The sequence below is a fragment of the Synchiropus splendidus genome, chromosome 1, assembly GCF_027744825.2.
Source record: "Synchiropus splendidus isolate RoL2022-P1 chromosome 1, RoL_Sspl_1.0, whole genome shotgun sequence".
Taxonomy (NCBI): Eukaryota; Metazoa; Chordata; class Actinopteri; order Syngnathiformes; family Callionymidae; genus Synchiropus; species Synchiropus splendidus.
The window spans coordinates 46,301,204-46,326,019 of record NC_071334.1 but is presented as its reverse complement, the minus strand read 5'-3'; the positions used below and the strand labels follow the sequence as shown (position 1 = coordinate 46,326,019).

Sequence of the window (24,816 nt, the reverse complement as noted above, 5' to 3'; positions counted from 1 at the left end):
CAAACATAGAAAGGTCTGTAAAAATGAAGCTGTTACAGTCACCATAGACGCGAACTTGTCAACCCTCACCTTGTTTCTACCTGTAGTCCCGTCCTCTCCCACACAAGTGTGTCGATCACTGTCAGACAGACTTAATAAAAGTGCTTCCTGTGTGTTCAGGCTATCTCTGTATCTATGGTAACGTGTGATGGTCCTGCTGACTGTAAATAGACTCTTGTCTCTCTGTCTGACTCTGACCCGCCACAACTGCAGTGTCAATATAAAAAAATAGCTCTCACCCGTTCAAGCCTCACCTGGGGCTCCTCAGTCCAAACTTGATCAGACTCTCAGATCCAGCGACCTTTACAGGGGTCGCATGCCGGGCCTCACACACCTTCACAGTTTGACTAATCCCGTATCATTTAACGATCCAAGAGTGAAGAGGAAAGCCGCCCTGTCACCTCCACAGCGATTGGCAGTGATGCAACAAGCCATCAGTGCCTGACGGAAAATCGGCGGTAAACAACTGATGCAACTGTTTAGAGAAAAACCTTTCTGATTCAATTTGGTGTAAGAGTGTGTAACGTGTTGGTTCATGAGTCTGTCAGCCACAATCATCTCATGCTTCAACGATAACACAAGTCCTTAGACCCAAGTTAGGAAGCGGCACAACATTTTCAACACAATTATTCACCTGGAATAATTGAGAAACCTGAATATTAGTCACCTGTTTGCAGATGATGTGGTCATTTCCACCTCATTCATCAGAATCAAGAAAATAAAGGAATGAGTCAAGTCTGTTGCCTCGAGTCCTCTCCAGTGTCCTGGATCTTCCGTAGGGACCTGGACTAGGTGTGAACTTCTACCCTTAGCTCACTGCTTCAGCATTAGTAGTTTCTTGAACAAAACTACTAACCTTACAGTCGATAAAAATGGAATGAAAGCGAGTAAATCACTAACTAAACTCCTCAGTGGCGTTGACCATGCGCTGAAACAGGAGGAAGGAGTGTTTCTAATTGGTCTATTCTAGCGTCAGAACTGAAGTTTTTCACACAACAGGCGAGATACTGACAGTCAGCATCAGACAAATCACCTCAAGCGTAACCCTAACCATAACCCATGTATAAAATAGGATGAAGAAAACCTTAATACATTTCTGAATATGTGTGGCAAAACACATTCATAAGCTCCGCAGGTCTCTGTGAATGAATATATTTATTATAAGAAATTAAAAACTTAGAACTAACTTACCTTTGGGTCTACTGTGCATATTAATTCCATTTATTTATGAATAGATTTCTAAATTCAAAAGTATACGTTTTTTGTTGTGATTGATGCAGGTTCTATGAGAAACAACCGTAGCTCAAAGCGAGTGCTCATGTGCTCCTGGCCCTTTACTGATACTTCAGTGAACATGATTTCATATATTTATCCATTCAGAAAACATAAATAGCTGATTTCATAGCTGGCTTTGTTTCACATAACCATCTCTGTGGTAGAAGAGACTTGACTATTATCCAGGTCTATCACACCAAACAGATAGACTTCAACTAACACTTGTTTATGGACTGTGGGAGGAAACCAGCGAACCTGGGGGAGCCTCTCACAAGCCTGAGGAGAAAACACTAACTCCACATCCAAGACATCCAGGTTTTTTGAGTCGCCTTAAGATAGATCCAAAGCCCACTGTTGGGAGAAGAAGACAAACAAAATGATGTTTTTAGTCATTTATTGTTTAATAAATGAATTTGAGAAATCTGGGTACAAAGTAAGAGAGTTTCACTCACAAAGTCTGAGCAGCATCAAAAGAAAAACATCAATGGGTAAACAAACAATTGACTGTTTAGAACTACATGTGCAGACACTCCAACGGCACCGTTCAGGTCCGTAACAGCTCATGGGTCCAAAGCTGCCACACTTCACCTGTAACCCTGTAGATGTCAAGAGTGGTCCATGCTGAAGACAAAAGTACACAACCTTTTCTGTTCCTGACGTCAGAAACCTGCCACCTGACACATTCACCGCAGTCTGTCTTCTACGTGCAAACGTTCTCTCCACAGCCTCTAGATACATAGTCCGCCACTATATACTGTACACTCTATATCTTTACTGCTTTTTCTTGAGTCATTTCCTGATGGTGGCCTTTTTTTTCCAAGACAATTATTATTTCTTACTCACGGTCAACATGCTGCTTGCTATGCTAACAGTTAGCCATCAAATTCTCTGGAGCTCTTCTAACGTAGTATGTTGATGAGTCAAAGAGAGCAGAACATTTTAGGCAGAACTGTGCCTCATCTATTTCGTATCATTCCGGCTGGCAATGTTGTATTTTTTTAAAGTGGAGCTAATTATTTGCATCACTAGCATCATAAAACTGAGTGGAAAAAGTCAACTTGAAACACAAAATAAAACATTATTAAATAAACGTTCATCCAAAAAAAAAAAAAAAAAAAAAGTAAATAACAATCAGAGAGGCAGGTCATGGGGGCAGCAGCCAAAGTAAAGAGGTCCAGACACAGAAAACCACCTCCAGCTCTTCTGGATGAGTATACAGCATCAACTTAGAGACATAATCTCTAAAGCATCTCGTGGGTCTGCCCAAGTTCGTCTACAATTTGGACTTATCCAAACATCTTAAAAGGAAGACGTCCAGGAGACATCCTGAGAAAATGTCCAAGCCACTTGGGGTTCTAATATGAGTCTATTCTGGATGGCCGAGGTTCAAACCTGATCCCTAGTCCAACCCCTCATATGCGGTGTAAAGAAAACCAAAACTTGACCTTCAGGAAAAGCTGGTAGCCACATAATATATCATAACATATATATATATTGTCTTCTTACGGGGTTGCTACTTTCTTACACACGTCAGCCAAAATCATATGGTGAGATCAGATGTAGACTGACTGACCACAATGTTTGTATAAGGAGAGGAAGTGCATATTATCAGAAAGAGGGGGTTTCCAAAAGGGAAGTGTGGCTGTGAAAAGACCATCGTTTCATACATTACAAGCAAATTTAAACTCTTATCTGAGGAGGAGTGGTGCAGCAGAACACGGCTGCTCAGCTGTTCATGTAGGTAGTGCACGGCGAGGTGTTGGGGTGGAGTGGTCACGTGAAGGTGCGTCACTGACACGTGGTGGTCAGTTGGGTAAACAAAATAAGCTTTGTTAGTCTTTGAGAAGTCACCCGCAGACAGAGCCGATGTCCGAGCTGGTGGCCTCAGATGAAGGTGGAGTCCAGAGCGCTGGTGTCCTGCGCGCTGCGGGCTCGAGCCTCAAACAGTTGCTTGATCAGAGCGGACTTCTCCTGCTCCAGCTGTGTGATCCGCTCGCTCTTCTCCGTCACCTCCTACGTCCAAATACAACACAGCTAAATGGTTGAACTCAGATGGTAGGAGCGACGAGTGCAGACTGACCTGTGTGAGCAGACGGTTCTGGTCCTTGAGTCTCTGGATGGCCTGAGGGGGAGCAGGAGCTGGAGGCTGAGGGGGGGTGGAGGAGGACAACCCTGCAGGCTGAGGGCCGGTGGGAGTAAAGGGCGATGACTGGGCGAGAGCAAAAGGGTTGCAAGTCAGATCATCATCAAGGTTATTGGAAGTAAATACTGTTCAGTTGACATTTCAAAAAGAAAAACTTCATTCTGACTTGGTCTTTTCAGAGGTCAGATCACAGTGTTAGATAAAAGAACAGAGTTTTCAATACTAGCAGTTCACTTCTATGTGGGTGAACACGGCACTGCTCACATTTCGGGATGTGAACAATGGCTGTGTGAGACGCCTGGGTGTGCTAAGATGCATCATAAAACTGCTTCAACATGACTGACAGAAAATGCTGAAGGCTGAAACACATCTCAGCCGCCTATAAGAACACAAGCAAGTTGCTTCTGGCGGGTGTCAAAGCGGGCGCTGCAGCAACCCCTGAATTAAGGGTTTAAATAGTCACACTTGTTTTTAAAAAAAGGTTGCACAAGCTGATATGGAACTATGTTTCCAAATGCAATCTGCAAAACAGACACTAGAGGCCACTGTGGGCACACTCACCATTCCCGTGCAGGTGATGAGCTCGTTCAGGCAGCGGTTGACCTCCTGCAGTTTGGGAATGAGAACATTCATGCGACTCTGGTTGGCTTCAGTGAAAAAGTCCTGAAATAAAAACGGATGAATGAAGGTTGTTGGGCTCACAGCAGGTAAATGAAAAGTCAGGACCGCAGCAAGCCCTGGGTTCTGACCGTGCTTTGGGAGTTCTGGCCGACCTGCCGCTGCCTCTCTGTCACATTGTGGATTTGGCCCTGGTACCAGTCTCTCGCCCGCTCCACCACCTCCAGACCGGCCAGCAGGGAGTCCTTCTCCTGCTCCAGCTCCTTCATTTGCTTCAGCTGTGTGAGCAGAGAGTTGAGAAGATCAACCGCTGGAGTTGTTCTAGTCTGTGTGCTCCCAGGAGTAAATCTCACACTTGGTTCCAATGTCTTCAGCTGCTGCTTTTGTGCGGGTGAAGACAATAGCCAACCAGCCATAGAGTCCGGCAGACCCTTTCCCATCCTGAACAATGTTTAGAAGCGCAGGCGCCATGGCAACGGTGCAGCAACCCAAGAATGGGGGGGTAAACAGCCACTTCACCCAGTGTGTGAGTGAGGGGCTGTGGTGGGTTGTGCTGACCAGGCACCATGTCTCCACAGCCCAGGCCTCACTGATGGCATTCAGCCACCTGGTGGAGCGGTCTCACACTTCCCAGCATTCCTCACTTCATTGTTTACAACACACATGTCCAGTAAGGCCGACCACAACAGAGGAATATGCAAAACAGTACTATTCTTCAGAAAGATTTTATAAAGATGTTAAAAGAGTTGGTCCTGTTACACAACCATGAAACAATCACACAGATGCTCATCTCTGCATGTTCAAACACTACTTGGGCGACAGGTCTGCAACTTTAACCACACAAATCTCAAATTCATCCAGAGTTGGAGATTTGAGGGGTAAAGCAGCTAAAGCATATTATCAGCGTTGTGCAGTGTTAGCTTGTACCTAAAGTTAGCTTCGATACCATCTTGGTCTTTACCTCCTTTGTTTATTTTTTGCTCCTTTTCTGCAACTTTAAAAACCTCCCTAAGCATTACTCTGTCATTGCACTTTCCAGTAGGAATGATGAATCTTGATGGGATGCCCCAGGAAATCAATTATCTGAACGGATCTTCTGGTCGCATCGAGCACACTCAAGCAAGCGCATCCAAAACACAATTCCTCATTAACTTACAAAACCAAACAAGTCGTGGAAAAGGCCACAATCCACTAGTCCAAAGCAAACCGCCACTTTACAGAATACACAGCATTTGAAGCTAACAATAACAAAGCGCCCGGACCATTCCTGCTTTTATCCATTGACTTTCAAAAATAACACTTGTGCAGAATGACTTTCCAGTGGGAGCTTTTTGTTGTGTGCTATAAAGCGGCAGCACATTTGTCCAGTAAATTATAGCAATTCATTTTAGGAGTTTTTGATATTTAATTTATCACTGAAAACCTTGTTTCATATGTAAAAGTAAAAGCCTCCGGAGTAAACGGATATTTTTGAAAACAAGATTCAGGTAGAGTAGAGGATGACTAGTAACAAGAAAGAACAAGATGTGGACACATGGTGAAGAGAAACGGTGCTGGACCAATAATACTGGAGACGCAAGTAGACGACCATTCAGGTTCATGGATGTGGGAGATGAATAGATGAAGAGGAAAGGTGACAGGTAGAGGATGATTAGAATGATGGGAAGTGATGAAAAAAAAGATAGGATTTTAGAAAAAACAACTGTTGAGGACAGTTGTTAAATTGTAGTTTGTATTGAATCCAGAACAGGATTGTACCACAATTCACACACCTGTTTTTTTCACTCAACCATTTCTTTTTTTCTGGAGTAAAGGAAGTGGGATCACATCTCTAATAAACCCTGACCCAGCGTCAGCCTCCGTGTGGGGGGTACCCTTGGTCTGGGAAACAAAACAGGACCAAGTGGCGTGTGGAAAACTCACAGCATGGGTGCGTGTTTGCTTCCTGCCTCCATGTAACAGTGCCCCCCCAAAAACACATGGAGCACATACAATAACATGACGACTGTTGTGCACATTGTTCAATGCGTAAAAACACAAAGAGAAAAGCCGCTTTTCAGACTTCAGCAACAAAGCATCGGCCGACAGCGAGCAAACAACAATACAGCAGCTGGTCATCCAGACTCAGTGGCCTTTAGAGACTATTAAAACAACTTTGGTGAACAGGTTTTATTAACCACTTTCAGATCATCAGAACTCTTCCTCCTGTCTGACTTTCATCCCTCCTCGCTGTCGTCCTACTCACCCAGAAGAAAAAGTGCAGAGCTTCGCTGCTGTACAGGCTGCTGCTGAGCGGGATGAAAACGGTGGTGTAGGCTGCCCACACAGCAGTCCAGGACGGATCCGAGCGACTCGGCGAGTCCTCTACTTCCACCAGGCCCCTGGGCCCGACCCGGCTCACTACCATCGGGGCAGCCGTGGACCAGAATTGGCCAGGGTGGGAGGGACGGAGGGAAAGGGAGGGGAGGAGGAGGAGGAGAAGGAGAGGGAGGGTGAATAAGTGGAGTCAGTCAGAGTCAGAAAGGTGGAAAGAGACAGACGGGAAAAGAAACAGGGAGAGCTGCAGAGCTGGAGGAGAACTGGTGAGTCGGGGGAGAGACGGAGCATGGAAGCAGTCAGGAGCCGCATACTGGAGGGTGGGAGGGGCCGGCTGAGGGGGGACGCAAGGGGTTTGTGGGTCGGGAGGGAGGAGTGTCTGTCAGCTAATAAAAGTGAAATATGCGCAAAACCTGTGAACCCTTATCGCACAATACTGCAATTCGAGCAAACAATCCCCTCAACTCCCACACGTTCCAGAAAGAATCAATGTCATCTGAGAACACCACAAGAAAGTTTGGATCACATCAGCAACCACCTCTGTGTCCTAATAAACATGTCTCTCTGTCATTTACAAGCAGAAACCAAAGCTGTGGAATCATTTAACTGCCTTTTCTGGCGTTGCTTCTGATTGTGGACTGTTCAGATGATTTCAGATGATTCTCGCAGCCCAGAAAGTGAAGGCAGCACACCCAAACCTAATGCCAAATATGGCCATCCTTTTCACCTGAAACTCAAGAATTCCCAGTCACTTCGGACAGCTACAACTCCTGTGAAGACCCAAAGCCAGAAAAGAACCCACAAGAAACTATCAGAGCCTTTGTTTCTCGATGAATTACAACCACTGCCTTCTTAGAGTTTATTGGCACCAAATTGAACTTTGAAAGACCTTAAAAACATTTACAGTTTTAGTTTTGACTAAGAACATTAACCTTTCTGGACGGGTTATGAGAAACCAAATTATACATTTCCCAAATGTTGTCATGAGTCTTGTGGCATGAAAAAAATTTGCCTGATTTTGTACAGGCACTTTTTTTGTGGAGAAGGTGAGAGGTCCACCAGACTGGACATTTCAAAACTGAGAATGGGACGTTATTCTTCTCCTGTGCTGTGCCTCATCTCCTCCAGTGGCCATCTTGCTATTGGGCAGCAATGTACAGCACGAGTGTAGTGCAGCCAAATGCGGCCTTTTGACTGTATTTATGTGGCCAGGAGTCAGAGTAAAACTATAAAACTGAAACGCAACTTTCTCATTTGATTATTTTTCTTTATTTGTTTAACGTTTCCATTGGCCATTTTAGGAGTATTTCTTGTCCCTTAAAATACATCAGAATTGAAAGTAGATTATGAAATGTGTGAGACACGTCGTGAATCTTTAAATGGAATGTGGTTCAAATTATAGAAAAGACAACAAACCAACATTTTCTGTGCATTTTTAAAATGTAATTTCAAAATCACACATGATGTCATCACTTGATATTTATTGTCAATCCCTTTCTTTGGGTTTGACGGCCCCCTTTTTTTTTTTCTCTCTCTCAGCTTATCTGTGATCAGGTCCAACGGTCACAAAAACCTTCTTGAGCTTTTCTGAACTTCCCAGGACAACTAGAGACACTGTCAAGAAAAATACATTGTAATTGGCTAACATTTGCTTGCAAACTGAAGAGGACAGATTTGGAAGTTTATCCAGGAGGCCATCCTATCAGCCCAATAAGATGGTGTGACAGTAACCGCTTCACTTAGCACGACAACTTTTTAATTTCACTAAAAGTCAAAAAACGAAATTTAAAGAGAATCATATTTCAAAATGTCCAGGTAAAGCGTTCGAGAACCTCCAAGCTGGTAAGTTTGGTACACTTGTTTGACGCTTGAGCATTGAACACTCCCCGACCTTTGTCCCAGTTGGAAAAGGTGTGTTTGGACATGACGATAGTTCACACATACGACAGACCTCTGGCTTCCAGAGTCACCAGTCACCTCTGCCTGGGTCACAACACCCTCACAGGGTGCATTTCTTCAATATACAGCTCCTTCGAAACACTGAAAACGTGTACACTAACCATTTCATAATCAACTCCATTGGAGATGGTATGCCGCCTCTGCTCATCCCGGCTCCGCCCGTGTCTCCTGGTGACTCCTGAAAATCCCGTTGCCGACTCACTCTGAGACCTGGGTAAACCTGATTTCACACCTGGAAAACATGAAACGTGAATTTAGAGTGGTATCACTTGAAAAAAACAATATACTCAGTCCAACCAGTGAAAATAAACCAAACTGGATGTCTCGTGTAAAAAGAGAACTTCACTTTGGCCTGAAAAACAATTGAACTTGCCAAAATAAACCGCAGGAGGGAGCTATTCTCGTGTATAAACAAGTCAGTGTCGATTTTTCAAACGCGCTGCACACTAAACTCACCATATAATTAAAAATGGTGCGTGAGCAATAAATCACAGTGTGAAGTGGAAGCTTAATGCGTATTTATTCACATTTCTGCCTTGATTATTTGACTGGGTTCACTAGAGCAGAAGGAAATATGTGAAGTATTTGAGCTCGGGGCGCTAAAACATGGCGTCCCACTAACACTAAACTGCCCGGAATTGTGAGAAGCAAATCCTCTTACCCATGTTAAATAGTTGAGACTTGTGATTTAGGTATGGGACTGAGAAACAGATGAATCCTGAATTTGCACTTTCTTTACATGAATTGAAACAGGAGCACAAAACTCAAAGTTGTAATTATGGCAAGCACTTGACATGGTGATTTGCCAATACTTCAAAATCTGAAGTAAAAAAAATCTCTCAAAATAAAAATTATCTTAAATCTGTATATAAAAAAAACAGTGTGAAATGACAGAGGAAGAACAGGGCCTAATTTTTCAAATAAAAAAACATGAATGGATATATTTAATGCCCAATTATAGGATTACAAATGACATCATATTAGAATTTACTGGGCCAAAAACAGAGCCAAATTACAATAAAACACATTCAAAAACATCAGAAAGTAGTATAGCAAAGGGACATGTGGGGAAGTTAGGAAGGCCAGCTGTTTTGGGCATTGGTGATGGAAGCTAGGAACCAATGGTGGTGTGACAAGGGAGGTGAGGAGGCTGACTTTCTGTGGCAGGAGCTGGTGCATAAGTTACAAAAAGAAGTATTGGAAACAAACTAATACTGTTTCAGTTTTGACACTAACCTCCCTGAGGCTTGAAGACTAAGGGGGGGGGAATGAGTGACATCAAGTGTCAGTGGAAGGACTCGTGTTGCGGTGTTACAGGAGGATTTCACTGCTGCTGTGATTTCATGAACCCTGGCTCGCCATCTGTAATCTGGTCTAATCCAAAAAGAGTTTGGCTGCAATTGAGGGATTACAAAACACCACTGGACCCAGAGTAACTGACCAGCAAATGTGCCTTCGTAATTTAAGATGGCATGCCGCTTCAACCTGTCAAGCGTTCTTGATCGGAAATCTAAATTATGCAAAAGACTCATTTCAAGTTGAAAGCATGAGGATTCGAATGCACCGGTCCTCAATTTCTATTGATCAGAGGTCACTCCTCATGAGAGACAGGCTATACTAAAGTACACATATGTTAAATCTGGTTTAGAGTTTTGCTCTGGTTACACACCTGAACAGATGTGTGTCTCAGTGAAGAGAAGGTTATTAGGAAGAAGATAAGGGGGAACTAAGAGAGTGCAAAGTTCCCCATAGTTCATGCTCTTTCAGCGTAGTAGCCCCTGCTCGAGTTTATCTCGAACTCTCTTTAACGTGTTCTGTGTTAGCAGATATCTGTCAGCACGTGTGAACACACCCAAAAGGTTTTGTAGCCACATTCAAATCCAGTATTAGAAACTGCTGGCCTGCAGCTGCTTAGCGTGGCTAAATCATGTTGGCATGTTTTTGGTGAGAGTTCAGAGAAGAGATGAGCAAGCAAGTGATTTGATCATGAGTTTTGTTTGACAGATGCAATTTCCAGTTAATTCAACACACTTGCTGGGTTTCAGTGGATATACCTATGGATGCTCCGATCAGGATCTGTCGATCACCAATACCGATCCCATGTACTGACAATGAATTTGTAATCCAAATGATGAGACCTTCTGTGTACATGATGTGAAAAAAATTAACCATTAAATCACTTTAATTCAGACACGTCTTTATATACGTCTCCTCTTCAAGGAGGCAAATAATACAAAAATCTCAACTATTGTGTCAATAGGACAACTGAAAAACATTTAATTCGATGTGAGACGTCGCAGGTGAATCTGTGCTATGTCTGTGAAATATTTACACACTGTATCGTGACTCCGAGACAGAGAGCATTGCATTTATGAAAGTTTCCACTCCGAACGTTTTCAAAAGTTTCAGATTCAGATGGCTCACAAACGCTGCGCCGGACTCCAAAACGGGGACGGATCCAGTCGTTTCTGTTTCCCTCTCCACGTAAACCACACTTGAGAAGGGCTGCTCATCTAGCTTAATAATAATTTCTTGGGCAATTACTTTGTGTGTTCCGAATGTCATGTTCGGACTGGCAGATGTTGCTCAGCGTCAGCTGTGCCAACAGCCTGCTGCTCAGGACCCAGCGGTCTCACTTTCATGAGCCCGGAAAACTCCGTGCTCCATCAAGAGCTGGAGCTTTAAATGGCGTGTTGAATTTGAAGGCGCTTCCCTGCACAGCATTTTCCCGAGCATGTGCTACAGGATGCAAACTTTACATAACACACTGAAAGAACCTTCACAGCAGACATGCTGCTGCCCAGTGAGCAGCAAGTAGCAGGCAGTGATCGGCATTCACCAACCACGAAACCAAATCGGCCGATCACGATCGGTGACCGATCGATCGGAGCATCCCTAGACATACCCATTAAATACAGGCATCCAGCATTTCCACCGTTATGGACGTTGATGTTTGAAATGTTCCTCTACATAATGCACTAAACCCCACGGCACGATGGTGCTCTGTTTAACAAGTTAATGGCAAGTTTTGTGTGTGTGTGTGTGTGTGTGTGTGTGTATATATATATATATATATATATATATATATATATATATATATATATATATATATATATATATATATATACACACTGCTCTGTCTGTCTCGAAAATCAGTAAAGAATTCATCTGTGTTAAAAAAAACACTGGTTAAATGAATTGCCTCAGTGTGCCTCATGAAACATATCACAGGCTTCCAGTGCTAATATAATAATAATATAATAATTTGTTCTCAGAATATGAACTTTTGAATAATTGTAATCTGATTATCCTTTGAAGGAGCGGTTGAAGTAAAGAGGCCCTGACTTCCCTCTTCCACTCTTCTGGGAGAATAGAAAAGGCTTCCAAGGTCAACTGTGAGTGGAAATCTCTCCCACTTGGACATGCCTGCAAGCAACACTATATTAATTTCACTTCTTGATCACACGATCAAGATTTTTTTGGAGCCCTAGCGCAGCTTAAACAAAGTTTGAAAACATAAATGGGTCAGTGATGGACTTGAACGTGGGGTCACAAATTAAAAGTTGAAGACAGTGAATCTGTCAGTTTCAGTCTCCATCAATTTGAAAACCAACTCCTCCTGAGTGCAAGTGATGTAAGAAGTTAAGCCCAGAGAAGTGGACAGAGAGGAGGCCAGAGTTCCTCCACGCTGATAGCTTCAGACAGGCCTGGCTGCATGGAGATCGTCAAGCTGAGCGTGCGTGAGTGGAGAGGAAGACAGCCATGGCCAGCGAGTATAGTAAAAGGGGCATGAGAGAGTGAGATAATGAGCCTTCATCCAGCACATCTGGGTAAAACTGACCAGCAGTGGGGGTTGAAAAAGTACCCCCTGAAGAGTGGTAAATCTCTGGAGGAATTTCAGACCTGACCTGGTATTCACAAATGTTTATCTTCAGCCAGGACCAAAACACTCAAGACAGTCATTCCACCTACTGATGATGCTGTATATCTTATTTTATGATTCACTGTGTGCGCTGATATGTTCCTCAGCTTTATACCAAAAATTGTTTTCTTTCAAGATTTGACGTTTGACCCCAGTTAGCTCTGGCTGTTACAAGTCAATCGTTTCAACTGACCTCAAAGGACACTTGAGACTGAAGTTGCAAAACCTGTGTTGATGACTGGTTTAGGTCAGTAACTTGAATAACAAAAGAAGCCCAAACGTCATGATAAATGTTACTTTTTCATTAACATACGTGGCCCTGTGACTTGCTTATGTGATGGAGTGTCTGCGGCAGATCATGGAAGACAAAAGTTCAGGAGCGTCAGTGGCGTAATCTTATACCAGTCACATCTGGTCGGAATTTCTGACGGTTAACTTCCAGAATGAAGTGAGAGAAAAAAATCAATATCGTCTTACCGTAAGTCAACTGGAACCACCCCTACAAGCCATTACAACAAGGCCTTCTGTTTTGTAGATACCACACAAATTCAGGCGGTACAAAGCCTCAGCCTGGTTCTGCTCAAGGTCTCTGCATGAACTCATGGCACCATATGAAACAGACTAGAATGACTTTGATGGACTCACAAGTCAACTTCAGTTTTCATTAAGGGAACTACAATGTTACCACCGAGGGTTGTGTAGCGACCTTGACGACTATCTTTGGTGACACTTACCTGGTCCTGGGAGCTGAGATGACTCCAGAGCAAGAGACTCGATGGACCTAACCCGACCCTGCTGCGGCTGGCAGGGCTTGTTCGGATGAACTGGGTCTATCCTGTAACCCTCCGTGGCTCCGGGGATTCGCTCCAAACTCCTCCCGGGCCGCTCCAACCCAGCGCGGTACTGAGGCGGTCCACACGCGCTGTACCCGGCTGCGTCTTCCGACCGGGTGCGACTCTGGAGAGAAGACGCCCGGTGTGGCTGCGTGTTCATCACGTTACTAGGGCCCAGAGGACGCACCTTGTTCTCCGCCCGGGTTCCGGCACTACACGCGGCCAGAGGTGCGGGCTTGACCGGCTGCTTGGGAGCCTGTTGCGGGTGCACAGCAACTTGGGCCTTGAAGTTAGGTCCGTTCTCCGGGTTCAGCATGGAGTACCGCAGTCCAGCCACGAACCGTTCAAACGTCAAGCAGCCGTGCGGAGGGGTAAGCCGGCGGAGGCAGGCCAGCACTCCGCCGGGCAGAGCCCGGGCGTCCGCGCCCTGCCAGCGGCTCTCGATCTCCGAGATGTGGACGTAACCCCGGCCGCTGTCGTCCAAAATGTCAAACAGGGTCCTCAAGCTGTGCAGGAATGCTTTGGGGAGACCGTCCGTGGAGAACTCCGCATCTTTAGGCTGCATTTGATCGCCTTTAAAGCTGACGGCTTTCCCTTCTTTTCGGGGTCCAACGCGGGAGTAAGTCCCGTTTAGCTTGCAACTGTGGTCAGTCGCTGTCATAGCCATGGGAGGTGTTTGGAGCAAAAAACAGAGACCAACAACTGGGCGAACTTTCCTTGAACAACGAGACCAATGTGATGCTATCACAGAGCTACATAAGCGCAGTTAAACAAGCTACTACGGTCTATTATCGCTCACTCCACTTCTCCAACTCTCCGCTTCTGCTCACTGCGCCGCTGCAGCCGCTCCACTCTCGCTCGTGCTCTGCTCAGCCCCGCCCCTTCAAACGGCCGTGGACGAGCGTTCGTCGAGATCCGATTGGTTTAGCGAGACTCGCGCTGGAGGCTGATTGGCCGCGTGCAGAAGTGAGCCACAGTTTGAGTTGCGCTTTTGTTATGAGTATTGCAGAGACGTTATTCATAAAGCCCGAGTGTATGACTACATAGTTCTCCTAATCAGAAAGAGATGTGCAATGACGGCTCGTCTTCGGGTCCACATGCAAAACGACAGACGCGTTGAAGTGTTCTTTTGGGAAGGTTTTGCAAGATAGTGGAATCATGCTATTGTTATTGTCTAAATAGATGCATTTTACACACTGAAATTAATAAACATTTATGTCAACATACTTTATTTTAATCACAATTAGGGAGTATCTAACAGTCACTGTAATGACAAATGGAAAAGTTGCCCTCATTGGTTAATTTTATAATGAACTCCTCTGACATGAAAAGACATTTGTAAAAAATGTATATGTGCTTTTCATGTTCTCTATAATGTCCTATGTAAAACTGCATTGTAGATTACTGGCATCAAACTTACAAGGGAGGGCCAGCCTAGCATGTAACTCCAACGGCAAATTAAAACACATCATGTTAAAACTCAATTCAAAACTGATGTTAAGGCATCAAAAATAAGATAACCTCAAATATCTGCATCACGGCCAACAAAGATCAAAGATTTCTAACAAGTCTTGTGTCCTCTCTAGTCACCCTCAATGGGTTATGGAAGCAAATCCAATGAAAGATGAGACACAAAGAAAAACATTTGGTGGAGAAATATTTTGACACTAAGCATATATATCTAATGAGTGTAAGTTATTATTGCGACAGGATGGAATTCCCGATCGTATCTGATGAGGGTGGAGCCCTTTTCGTACACAATGAAACACTGAGAATGAAAAACTGGACATGGATCAATTTGAAACTTGATCAGTCAGATGTACCATAAATAACCTGCATGTTGATCGATTGTGAGCTTCATTTTAAAGTATCATCATTTCTTCGGGAAACAATTTAAAATGAGAATGTCTCTCCTGAAGTAAAAAAACCTGTTTAGTTATGAAACACTTTAGACGTTAGCTTGAGACTTGCCCAGGCTTGAGCAGCCCTTTTATAGACTTCACCAGTGACGGCTGTTGTTGTGGAGGAATCGCTGTCAGTGGACATTCCACGGGTTTCTACTGTCTCACACAACCACAGTGATCAACACACGCACCAGCAGATCACCGGTCAGACTCAATGACAGGCTTTCTCTCTGACCCCGACTCTGACACACCCGTCACTCTAGTTTGTGAGAAAATGAGGGCATTGATTTTCACTACAGGCTTCTAGGTTGAAAGTGGTCCTCAAATATCTGATTGTGGTGTTTCACATCATTGATTATACTTCAGGGTTAGTTGGGGGTTTTTATGTTGGTCTTTATTTGACCCAGACAATTCTTCTGCATTCCACAGTAGCAAGTCAATATCTGTAGTCGTCCATTATTAGAATGTCTTTTACCTTTAGCACGGGCAGCTAACTTTTGCTTGAGCTCTCTTGATGTGATTATTATGTATCTCTGTTCACATTTTTTCTTCCTGAATGATTTATGTCTGATATAAAAGTGTGACTTTTCTTCACATTTTATCCATTTCCCCCAGTGTAGTATGAATTTATTTTACTTGTAACAAATAGAAGATTAAAAAAAATCTTCTATTTGTTCACCGATTCTCTTAAATGCTGATGTCACCGCTGGACCTCAGTAGCAATTTTTTTTATCCATACTAACTAGAATGACAATAAATATAAATATTTGATTTGAAAATGTAATAATGATATAAACAAATAAAGCTCAAAATGTAGTTTCTAAAGAGTATTGCACCTTGCTGCATCACAAAGGCATCCAGATGAGGCTCTGCTCACTGGCTGATGCCTGTCAATGGAGGAGTTCTGGGACAGATTTAAAGGATCATATCTCCTGGATGACTCTCCTTAAAGCCGTGGCTGCCCAACCACGTATGACCCTGGGAAGAAGAAAGAGGATATATGGGTTCTTTGCATCTTACACTTCTCCCGACCATTTTGACATTCCAAAATACATATTCCTGCCATGTCACATCTCCTCTGCTTGTCAGGTCAGTGCTTCGCTTCAGTTTCTAAGATGAACTGTCTTCACTCGGTCGGTCATCACATAACTATAGCTGGACACGACATGAAAGAAAGAGGAGAGGAAGAATCACACAGGCTCAGTGGCATCACTTGAATCACAGGGACAGACAAATGAGCACTCAAGTCCTTTTCGACTGCCACACAGACACTACGTAAAACACACACTTTCACCAGGATTACACATTGAATTCTACAAAGTGACAAGCTCTCCAAAGACCAGTCCGCTGTGGCGCCATCTCTGCGGATCCATACATTTGCTCCCTACTTCTTGGTCTTCTCCTTCGGTGGAACCACAGAGCATGTGACAAAGAATCTGAGGGCTGATTCCACTGACGACGCTTTTTGTATTTGGGATCAAGAAAACGTTGCTTTCCAAACCTTCAAATCGTAACTCAGATTTGAATTAGAGTGGGAGGATGACAGTGTGCCAGGATGGGGGTGGACTCGGGCGGCTGATACGACGGCACATGAAAGCTGAAGTCTCACAACGATGAAAAGACCATCAAAGACTGAAGAGGTGAGCAACACCATCAAGACAAAAAAGCCGCACAAATGCATGACTGCCTGCTCAGCCTTCACAGTTTAACAACCAAACTCACCACACAAACATGAGACGCCACACGTTTTTCAGTCCTAAAATCAAATCACTTGGAGTGAACCTGGTGAGGAGAGTGTTTCTGGTACTATTGAGATAGATCAGATATCCTTTTCAGTCCCATTGTGGGGGAATTATAGTCCATAACAGAAGAGATTGAACAGATCCCCCAAATTTGCTCTGACAACTGCAGATCCGGAACAAGTTAACAACATTAGGCTGGTGATCATGAAGCTCTGGCTGACCTTCAATCAAGTCCTGATAATGGTGCGCTACGGTCAGACACTTCAGTTATCACAAATGTATGATTGTGACACCATGAGCAGAGGTTTTCAGGAGTGAATGCTGAGGCTGGACTTTGATTCCCTAAATCGCACCAGGCGTTTTAATCTTTCCTGAAAGACATTATTGTTCCCCATAAACATGCGTCATTCCAAACACAGCAGGTCGGCTGTTTAAATCCCATTACAATCACTGGACTTTCAGCTGTTAAACAGCCCCATGTGCTGAGCTTTGCAAGCACAAGCCAATAACCGATTGATACATTTTACCTACATTTAAATGTAGGTCAGAGAAAACTACCGGTAGGTGATTTGTAATGTATGTCAAAGTGATTTTTTTTGCTGATAAATCTTAAAAATTATAATCATACTTCAACACCGACAATTAATAAAATCACACAGACACTAGCAATAATGTAATGTAATGTAATTTAACATTCTATTAAAAAAAACACTTAAAAACAATTGAGATTTAATTTTAGTTCATAAATTGTGTTTATTACACATGATAAAAATAGCAGTTAACATAAAATATCTAGAAAAAAAAAAGTGCGCAAAGCTGCTTATAAAGTGGCTCAGTTGCTACAACTAATATTTGGATTTGAATCAACTTTTCATAACATTTATAAAAAGCACAATTTTATGGTATGCCACCAGGGCCACTCAACCTTTCAGAGTTGGCAGTTGCTGCAGTGAACTCACAGCAGCAGGAAGCTTGCAGGTACTTCGTCTTCACTTCCACATACTCACATTTGTCAAGATGCTGAAATGGCTTTGTTACACAATGGGAGGTGAGTAACGTAGATATGGGGTGCAGAATCAGCCAATGGGGATAGAAAGACAAAGTATGGATCAAGCACATGGTTTCTTGAGTTTATTCAAGAGATGCATCAATTCCACTTCCAAAAGCTGAACCTTAAAATGGTTGGGTGTCAGTCCTTAACTAAGAAACACAATGCCACCTAGTGGTGGAGGATGACACTCGCTAGACGTTCCAGGAGAATAACAGGAAAAAAAGCGGTGCAGTATCTTCAAAAATCTTAACAAAAAAAAAAAAACAATTTCCAACAATTCCCTGTTGCTTTTCAACATATTCATAGCAACAAATATTTAGGATATACCACCATCATGGAAAAAAACAACGGCTGAACTGTTAAAGCTGTGCATCTTAGTTATATTTACCTTTAAAAACAATCAAATATCTTATATCATTTATATCATCAATATCAGAATATCATTAACATGAACGAATGCAATAAATAAAATAATTTAGTCCATCACATCGCCATATTTTGTCTTCGAATCTGCCTTAGCTTGCTCTGCTTGGTGCACTGAAACAGAGAGAAAGCATCGGCAGTCAGGTGCCGGGAACATGAGGGTCTGCAGTTAAAGCCAGTGCTCACCTGGTGGTGGAGTTCTGTCAGGGACCTTCCCTGTTTCTAGAAGCAGCCACAAGTCTGAGCACTTCTGTGTTTCCCAGCGCGTGACTGCATAACTGCCCACCGAGGACGCCACTGAAAGAGGAACGTAGCGGGGTTAGACAGCTTGCTTGTGGTGGTGGCTGGAAATGGAGTCTCTAACCTATAGCTATTAGGAGATTCCACTGGAGAGGATATGGAAGTTTCCTCTGTAGCGCCTTCTGGACAGCAAATAATCCAGCCACACCTAAAGACAGACTTGAAATATTGAATCATTTAACCACACTCACACCTAAAGCCAAGTTCTCATAGTTGTGGATGTTTGATTTTTCCAGACTGACATTTAGGAAACTCAATAAATTCTGCCAGAATCGAGAGACGTTCAAACATGGATCAATGGGTTTCCAGATCAAAGCAGATCAATCTGGTAAATATAAATGACTTGTGATGAGGGCTGAAGGTGAAAGGGTAAACCCACTCACTCACCGAATATGAACGTTCCAGTTCCCTTCATAAAAGCGTGGGATTGACAGGCGGCGTAGCTCTCCAAACCCTGAATACATCATTCCAAAACAAATGACTATCGAAAAGCTCCAAGCTAGATTCGCCAAAGAGGTGAGTTTGACCGTGGTTTATGTCCTGTCAGAATCGACATGCAGAGAAAACCCACCGGATGTTTCGCAGCAATGGCGTCGTCCACTCGGCTCAGACCAAGATTCACCATTTTCTCTTCAATATCAGTAAATAATTTGGAATCCGCAACATTCGCGTCCCCCGACACACACAGGGTTACAAAACTACTGAGCCGCAGCCAACGACAGTACGCCGGTGACAGCAGTGGCTACATAGAAGCACTACCACCTAGCGGATAGGTGGTGTAACTACGGGTGCTGAAGGAAATTGTGAAAAAAAGAAAAGAGACTGGCAGAAGGAGTTGATCAGTTATTGCAGGTGAATTGTTACGCTAGCAAAGTTAATAAAGGCTAAAAATAAACTCTACCATCGTTCATTTGCTTGTTCTTGGAACTCATCCACATAACACTCTCGTTGGAACAAACCAGTCACTTGTTCCATATTTAGATCGGTCTTGACCTTGGTCACAGCCTTGTCTTGTTCTGTGTATGCTCGGGAGTGGAGACAAAACAACATGGTCAAATCTCAAAAGATTTTATTCTGAAAGTCTACTTTGTAGTCGTTGACGAGGATCAACCAACAAATCTCAGTTTTTATACAAAATTGTAAAAAAAAAAAAAAGAGCAAAAAATGGGAAAAAGAAAAACATTTGATTGCTTTGAACAGATTAGCAAATCATCAACATACTGTATCTGTGTGCTGTTGATGTCTTGACCTTCGAGGTCTTGTCGCAGTACTTGGTTAAACACGGGCTTCTGTTAGTTCTGGTATTGTCACCGCTTGTGGTTTTACTTTCATCATGGTTTCACAGATGATTTTGATCATGCTTCCATCACTTGAGGTGAATATTTTCGGGGTTTCCATCGCTAGCCACTCTAGCTGTTTTGCTGCTTTCACCATTGGACCAAGACCGTTGGATTCAAAACTGTCATTCCCCACAAGTGTGATGTGTGGTTCGGATTCTAACACCTTGAACCATTGCACAATGAAGTTATTTTTGCTTTGAGGATGGCACCTTGCCGTCCGATTATGATGCTCTCAGCCTCTATGTCAACAGTCAATCCTTTTGTCATCTCGTCCCATATTTCTTCAGGATTTTGCTGCATGACAGATTGTAATACATTGTGCAGTGACAGTCCCAGGGAGGCTTTCTGGCGTTTGGAATCTGCGCTTGGATGTACAATTCCCAAGTTTTGAATGTGTGTGTTGCTGGTTTCTGGACATCCCCTAACCAGTACACTTATGCACCTCTTGTTTGCTGGAACATTTGCTGGTCTACTCCACTCTTGTCAATGTACACTCCCCCTGGTGTGCACCAGATTTTGATTTTCAATTTGCACATCGCATCTCTTCCCAGCAGATTGACAGGGGTTTGGTCTGATACTAGAATTTGAACGAAAGGGTATTTGAACGTCTCCTTCATCGGTGACAAGTCTCACTGCAGCTGTCATTGGAATGGTTTGTTTTACTGCTGAGAATCCTACTGTTTGGACATACTTGCCCGACACGGGGAGGTGTGTGGCATATTTTGGACTCACGCAGGTGTAAGTGGCTCCAGTATCAATTAACATTGGAACTTGCCTGTCTTCCAATTTCACTTGAATGATTGGTTCTCCGCCAGCTTCACCTGTTTGGCTTGAAAGCTGGCCCTCCCCACTAGGATTCTCTGGGCCCCGCTAATACCCATAATTTGCACCTGCCCATGGGTTCACTGGTCCTCTTTGTTGCATAGGCTGCGTTTCCCTATGTGCCTCTGGCATTCCGGGGCCGGTCATCTGACAGTTCCGAGCTAGGTGACCAGGTTCACCACAGCTCCAACACAGTCCTGGGGGGCCTTGCATCTTTGATGGCCTTGTCATGCCTCTCCCCCAAGTGCGAAATTGAGACTGTCTCATTTGTGTGGGTCGTCGCCCGAGCGGCTGTTGTCGATAGATGTTAACAACCAGTGGCTGTTGGACAGGTGGCGCTGTTGGCTGTGTTGCTGGCAGTGCTGGCTGTGGCGACGGTGTTGGCCCGAGGGTGGCACCTTGATCCATCACATCGGCTTGAGTCTTTGCCTTCAGTCTGTTCTGGAGATCTGTGAGCTGTAGTTGAGTGAGCTTTCTTTGTTGAGCCCTCTCTTGTTCATTTTGTCTTTGCTCATTTCTCCGGTGTCGCTCGATGGCGTGAACAACGTGGTCACGGAATTCTCTGTGAGGCATGGATGTCAACCCCACGACGTCTTCCAGCTTGCTTTGTACTTGTTGTGGCAGGGCTTCGATGATGTAATTGCGGAACAGAGTTGATAGCAGAGGACTGTCTTCGACTTCCTCCTCCGTCTCTTGTTTCCATCTCTTCAGTTGCCTGCTTATGTACGAAGCTGGGTTCTCGTTCTCTCCAAGTGGTTCTCCTTTCAGTGCCTTTGGATCAATCTTGGATGGGTATTCACTTCTCCGCACTCTCCACAGCATTGGCCAGTATGGATTGAACTCAGTCCCGTCGGCCATCACGTCTATCATCCAGACATTTCCGCTGTGACGTGGGAGGTTCTCCATCGTGCTTGCGCCCAAACTCTTGTCCAACACAGCCTTGATGTCACCAAGTGCCAACATCCTGTCAACGCTCTCCTCCTCAAACTCCCTGATCCATTTTCCGGCTCCTTCGTGGATATCTGGCAGTCGGGCGAACAGTCCTGCAAGGTTGAGCATTTGCCATGGGATATAGTGAGCTTTGTTGCCCTTGATCTGAACGGGAAACTGACCAGGGTCTGTATATCTGTCAGGCGGCTTGATGTTTGGTCGGTATCTCAGGTCAACCCTTCCAGCTCCACTCGCCCCCTGCTTTCTTGTCTTTGTTTCACCCGACTTGTCATGTTTCTCATCCAACTCCATCTCGATTTCTTTGATTATAGTTAGGTTTGCTCTGTGTTCAGGGTCGATGCCCACATGGTCTAATTGAGTCCAGTAGGACAGTGTTTCATTCCGTTCGGCGTAGCAGTCTAGGATTGATGACCTCACTTCCCCACCTGTTTTCCCCTGGGTACTGCAGTGCTTTGGGATGGACTGGTGTTCAGGACTCAGCACTCTGCCCTCTTCCGGTGGAAATTGATCCGGGGCATCTCTGTGTTTGGATGCCAACATTCCTGTTTTGTCATCACACACGTCTTCATCTTCTGTGTCATCGTCTCCATTAATCTTCACTGTTCCCACGAGTGAGGGATATAGTCTGGCGGTGGCTGGGCAGCCTTTGTTGTTGTTGCGCTTGACAGACGTTACTTGCATCGTTTTTTGTTCCATCATTTCTTCTCTGCTGTTTCTTCTGTAGCGTTGTCCTTCCATTTTGAATATGTTCATAATGTTGTGTTCATGTTTTCTCTTTTCCTCACGTTTCTTGCTGTGATCCTTTGCTTTGTAGTCTTCGATCCTCACCTCCATGATTTCACACATATGTGGGTCGAATGTGCCTTCTTTTGGCCAGCTTCGGTTAAGCTTTCTTGTTCTTTTTTCCCATTTAGTTGACAGTTTTTGGATTTCTTTTGCATGCTCAGGGTATTTGGCACTCACAATGATAACTGGTGTGACGCTCATTTTGAGCTTGGCTTATCACCTGCTATGTTGATTGTGATTTCTTACTGGATATGGGTCTGAGTGCGTTGAAGGTCAGGGTGTTGTTGACGAAGCTGCACACACACAGCGACCAGAGTGGAGGGGGTTGAGTCCTCACCGGCGACTCCTCTGTCTCCCTCGCACGCCACCTAGGTGCAGACACAATTATTTGTAGATGTTTTATGGTGGATGGGTGACCTTGCGACCACCTCCTGGTTGTTCCACCTCTGTATTGGGAAACGAGCAGTGTTTATGGAAAGAGGATAGCGCGCACACACTATCTCAAATTCCAGAATTCAACTGTTTGGGAGCCAGGCCAAGTTTCAACTTTGAGCATACTCAACTGTTCAACTTTTTGTACTATGCATCAAGGCACCAATATGTTTAAATTGCTTCTGATTTCTGGATGTAAAAAGAGAGAGAGAGTCCTGGAGCTTCTAGCCTGTTTTTAGAATATCACGTACACTCCTTTCCTTTCCTCCCCTTTTTTTTTTTTTTTTTTTTAAATAATCAATCACCCAGTTATCTCACACACCCACGCAAACAGCCAATACATGGAGGCACACAACATCACCCACACATCATGGCCATGCACATATACACACACAGCTCTCACCGTTCTGTGGCATGAGAGTTCTACGCAGTTGAGGTAGTTCACGATTTAAGCTTCACGCAGAGACACACACTATTACTCACATGTCATGACTGCACACGCATACACACACAGTTCGTCTGTCCTTAGTCTAAGCGGAGGTCTATGTTCTGCTCTTTCTATGCAGCATTTGTTCATAATAATAATGGCATCATTGATTATGAGCCCCGAGTGAGTGTGCTGTCGTTTATTCAGGATCTCACAACCTGGTTTCACAATGACTGGATGTATTTTTCTACTACTTGTCACAAGTTGTCTCCACCTGATTCTCATCCGTGGTATGCTTTTAAAGATTTTGACATGGAAGAGTCAAAGTCTCTAAAGGAATCGAGAAAATATGAAATATTTCGTGAGGGCGATTCTGCGTCCAGCTCTCACCCAGCAGCACATTGAGGTAGAGAACAGTATCTTACCTCAAGGTGCCCTGTGCCGCAGGGATCAAGTCAGATGCTCCTCAGTCTTCGGTGAGAACACTTGTGCGCCAGTTTTTAGTCCAGCCAGCAGGTTATACGCTTCTCAGGGCGTCGAGTCAGGGGCAGAAGAAACCACAGAGGGAAGTGGGATACAAACTTCGGTTTATTCCACATCAGCATAACATCGCCTCATCGCTTGGCATCGCTCAGTATCAAATTGTTCAAAGTACAAACACATCAAGTAGAGGCTGGATCAAGGGCGTTCCTTGTACCAGATACACATAGTCACACACATGCATGTCCACATTTGGCCTTCATGCTGAATGACAAAGACAAGAGCTTCTGGGAGCTCCAGACAAAACAGACATTCCTACAAAGGAGCCATCTCTGGCGTGTTTGAGATACAGAGTGTGTGGATATCTGTTCAACATTCCATTGGTACTGAAAAACAAGTCAGCATTTAGCCAACCACTGCACGTAACACCAATGACACAGGTCCCGCCCATGTCGCATGTAAATGAGCTGGTCCAGTGACGTCACCAGAGAGTGGAGAGATTGGTCCGCTGAGAGAACGAAGTCAAGTTTGACGAAGTCAAGTTTTAAAAATAAAATACGAGGCAAATGAGCTTCAGATTCACTCCAGATTTCGTCATGTTCAAGTGAAACAGATTTCCTCTCGGAAACTCTGTGTTACCGGACCCGCTCGATCAGTTCCGAACCGTGGTAAGGAACCTCCGGGTGTGTGACTCGCGCTGGTAACAGAACGTTTCCAAAAGAAAAATCTCCGGGTCTCTGCTTGTCCGACCAAGTTTATTTTTTACAACAATCAGTTTCAGGTGCCGCGCTCCCACACACTCTCGCTCCGGCACACCCCTCACGTCAACACACGCCCACCTGAGTGAACTGGCAACACTACTATGATGATTAACTCTTTAACATCACTCCATCATAATACAATATATATATATATATATATATATATATATATATATATATATATATATATATATATTAATAATAATACAACAAAGAACATCTATATTATATATAAAAGTATGATCAACTGACTTAGCACAAAGACATTCCACAAAATAAACATCACTCAGGC

General features: G+C 44.0%; 2 protein-coding genes across 5 annotated transcripts; both read right to left on the bottom strand.

The window, feature by feature from the left end:
- Nucleotides 1-1,682: 1,682 nt before the first annotated feature.
- sapcd2 (suppressor APC domain containing 2) lies at nucleotides 1,683-13,931 on the bottom strand. Of its 3 annotated transcripts, XM_053854619.1 has the most exons (7): nucleotides 13,293-13,931; nucleotides 13,007-13,229; nucleotides 8,452-8,582; nucleotides 4,207-4,353; nucleotides 4,019-4,120; nucleotides 3,395-3,523; nucleotides 1,684-3,327 (listed from the first exon to the last, which is right to left on the bottom strand). In XM_053854619.1, the coding sequence occupies exons 1-7, from the start codon at nucleotides 13,770-13,772 to the stop codon at nucleotides 3,199-3,201; spliced, it is 1,341 nt and encodes a 446-aa protein (XP_053710594.1). In that variant the 5' UTR covers nucleotides 13,773-13,931; the 3' UTR covers nucleotides 1,684-3,198. The 3 variants fall into 3 exon arrangements, with proteins under 3 accessions (XP_053710593.1, XP_053710594.1, XP_053710592.1); XM_053854618.1 differs by having other exon boundaries at nucleotides 1,683-3,327; nucleotides 4,231-4,353; nucleotides 13,007-13,931; XM_053854617.1 differs by having other exon boundaries at nucleotides 13,007-13,931.
- A 3,797-nt stretch (nucleotides 13,932-17,728) lies between these two features.
- tmem141 (transmembrane protein 141) lies at nucleotides 17,729-23,891 on the bottom strand. Of its 2 annotated transcripts, XM_053883510.1 has the most exons (6): nucleotides 19,747-22,194; nucleotides 19,097-19,550; nucleotides 18,913-18,979; nucleotides 18,590-18,673; nucleotides 18,412-18,522; nucleotides 17,729-18,339 (listed from the first exon to the last, which is right to left on the bottom strand). In XM_053883510.1, the coding sequence occupies exons 2-6, from the start codon at nucleotides 19,148-19,150 to the stop codon at nucleotides 18,278-18,280; spliced, it is 378 nt and encodes a 125-aa protein (XP_053739485.1). In that variant the 5' UTR covers nucleotides 19,151-19,550; nucleotides 19,747-22,194; the 3' UTR covers nucleotides 17,729-18,277. The 2 variants fall into 2 exon arrangements, 1 of the variants encoding a protein (XP_053739485.1); XR_008416414.1 differs by lacking the exons at nucleotides 17,729-18,339; nucleotides 18,412-18,522 and adding an exon at nucleotides 23,709-23,891 and having other exon boundaries at nucleotides 18,913-19,550; nucleotides 19,747-22,792.
- Between the last annotated feature and the right edge of the window lie 925 nt (nucleotides 23,892-24,816).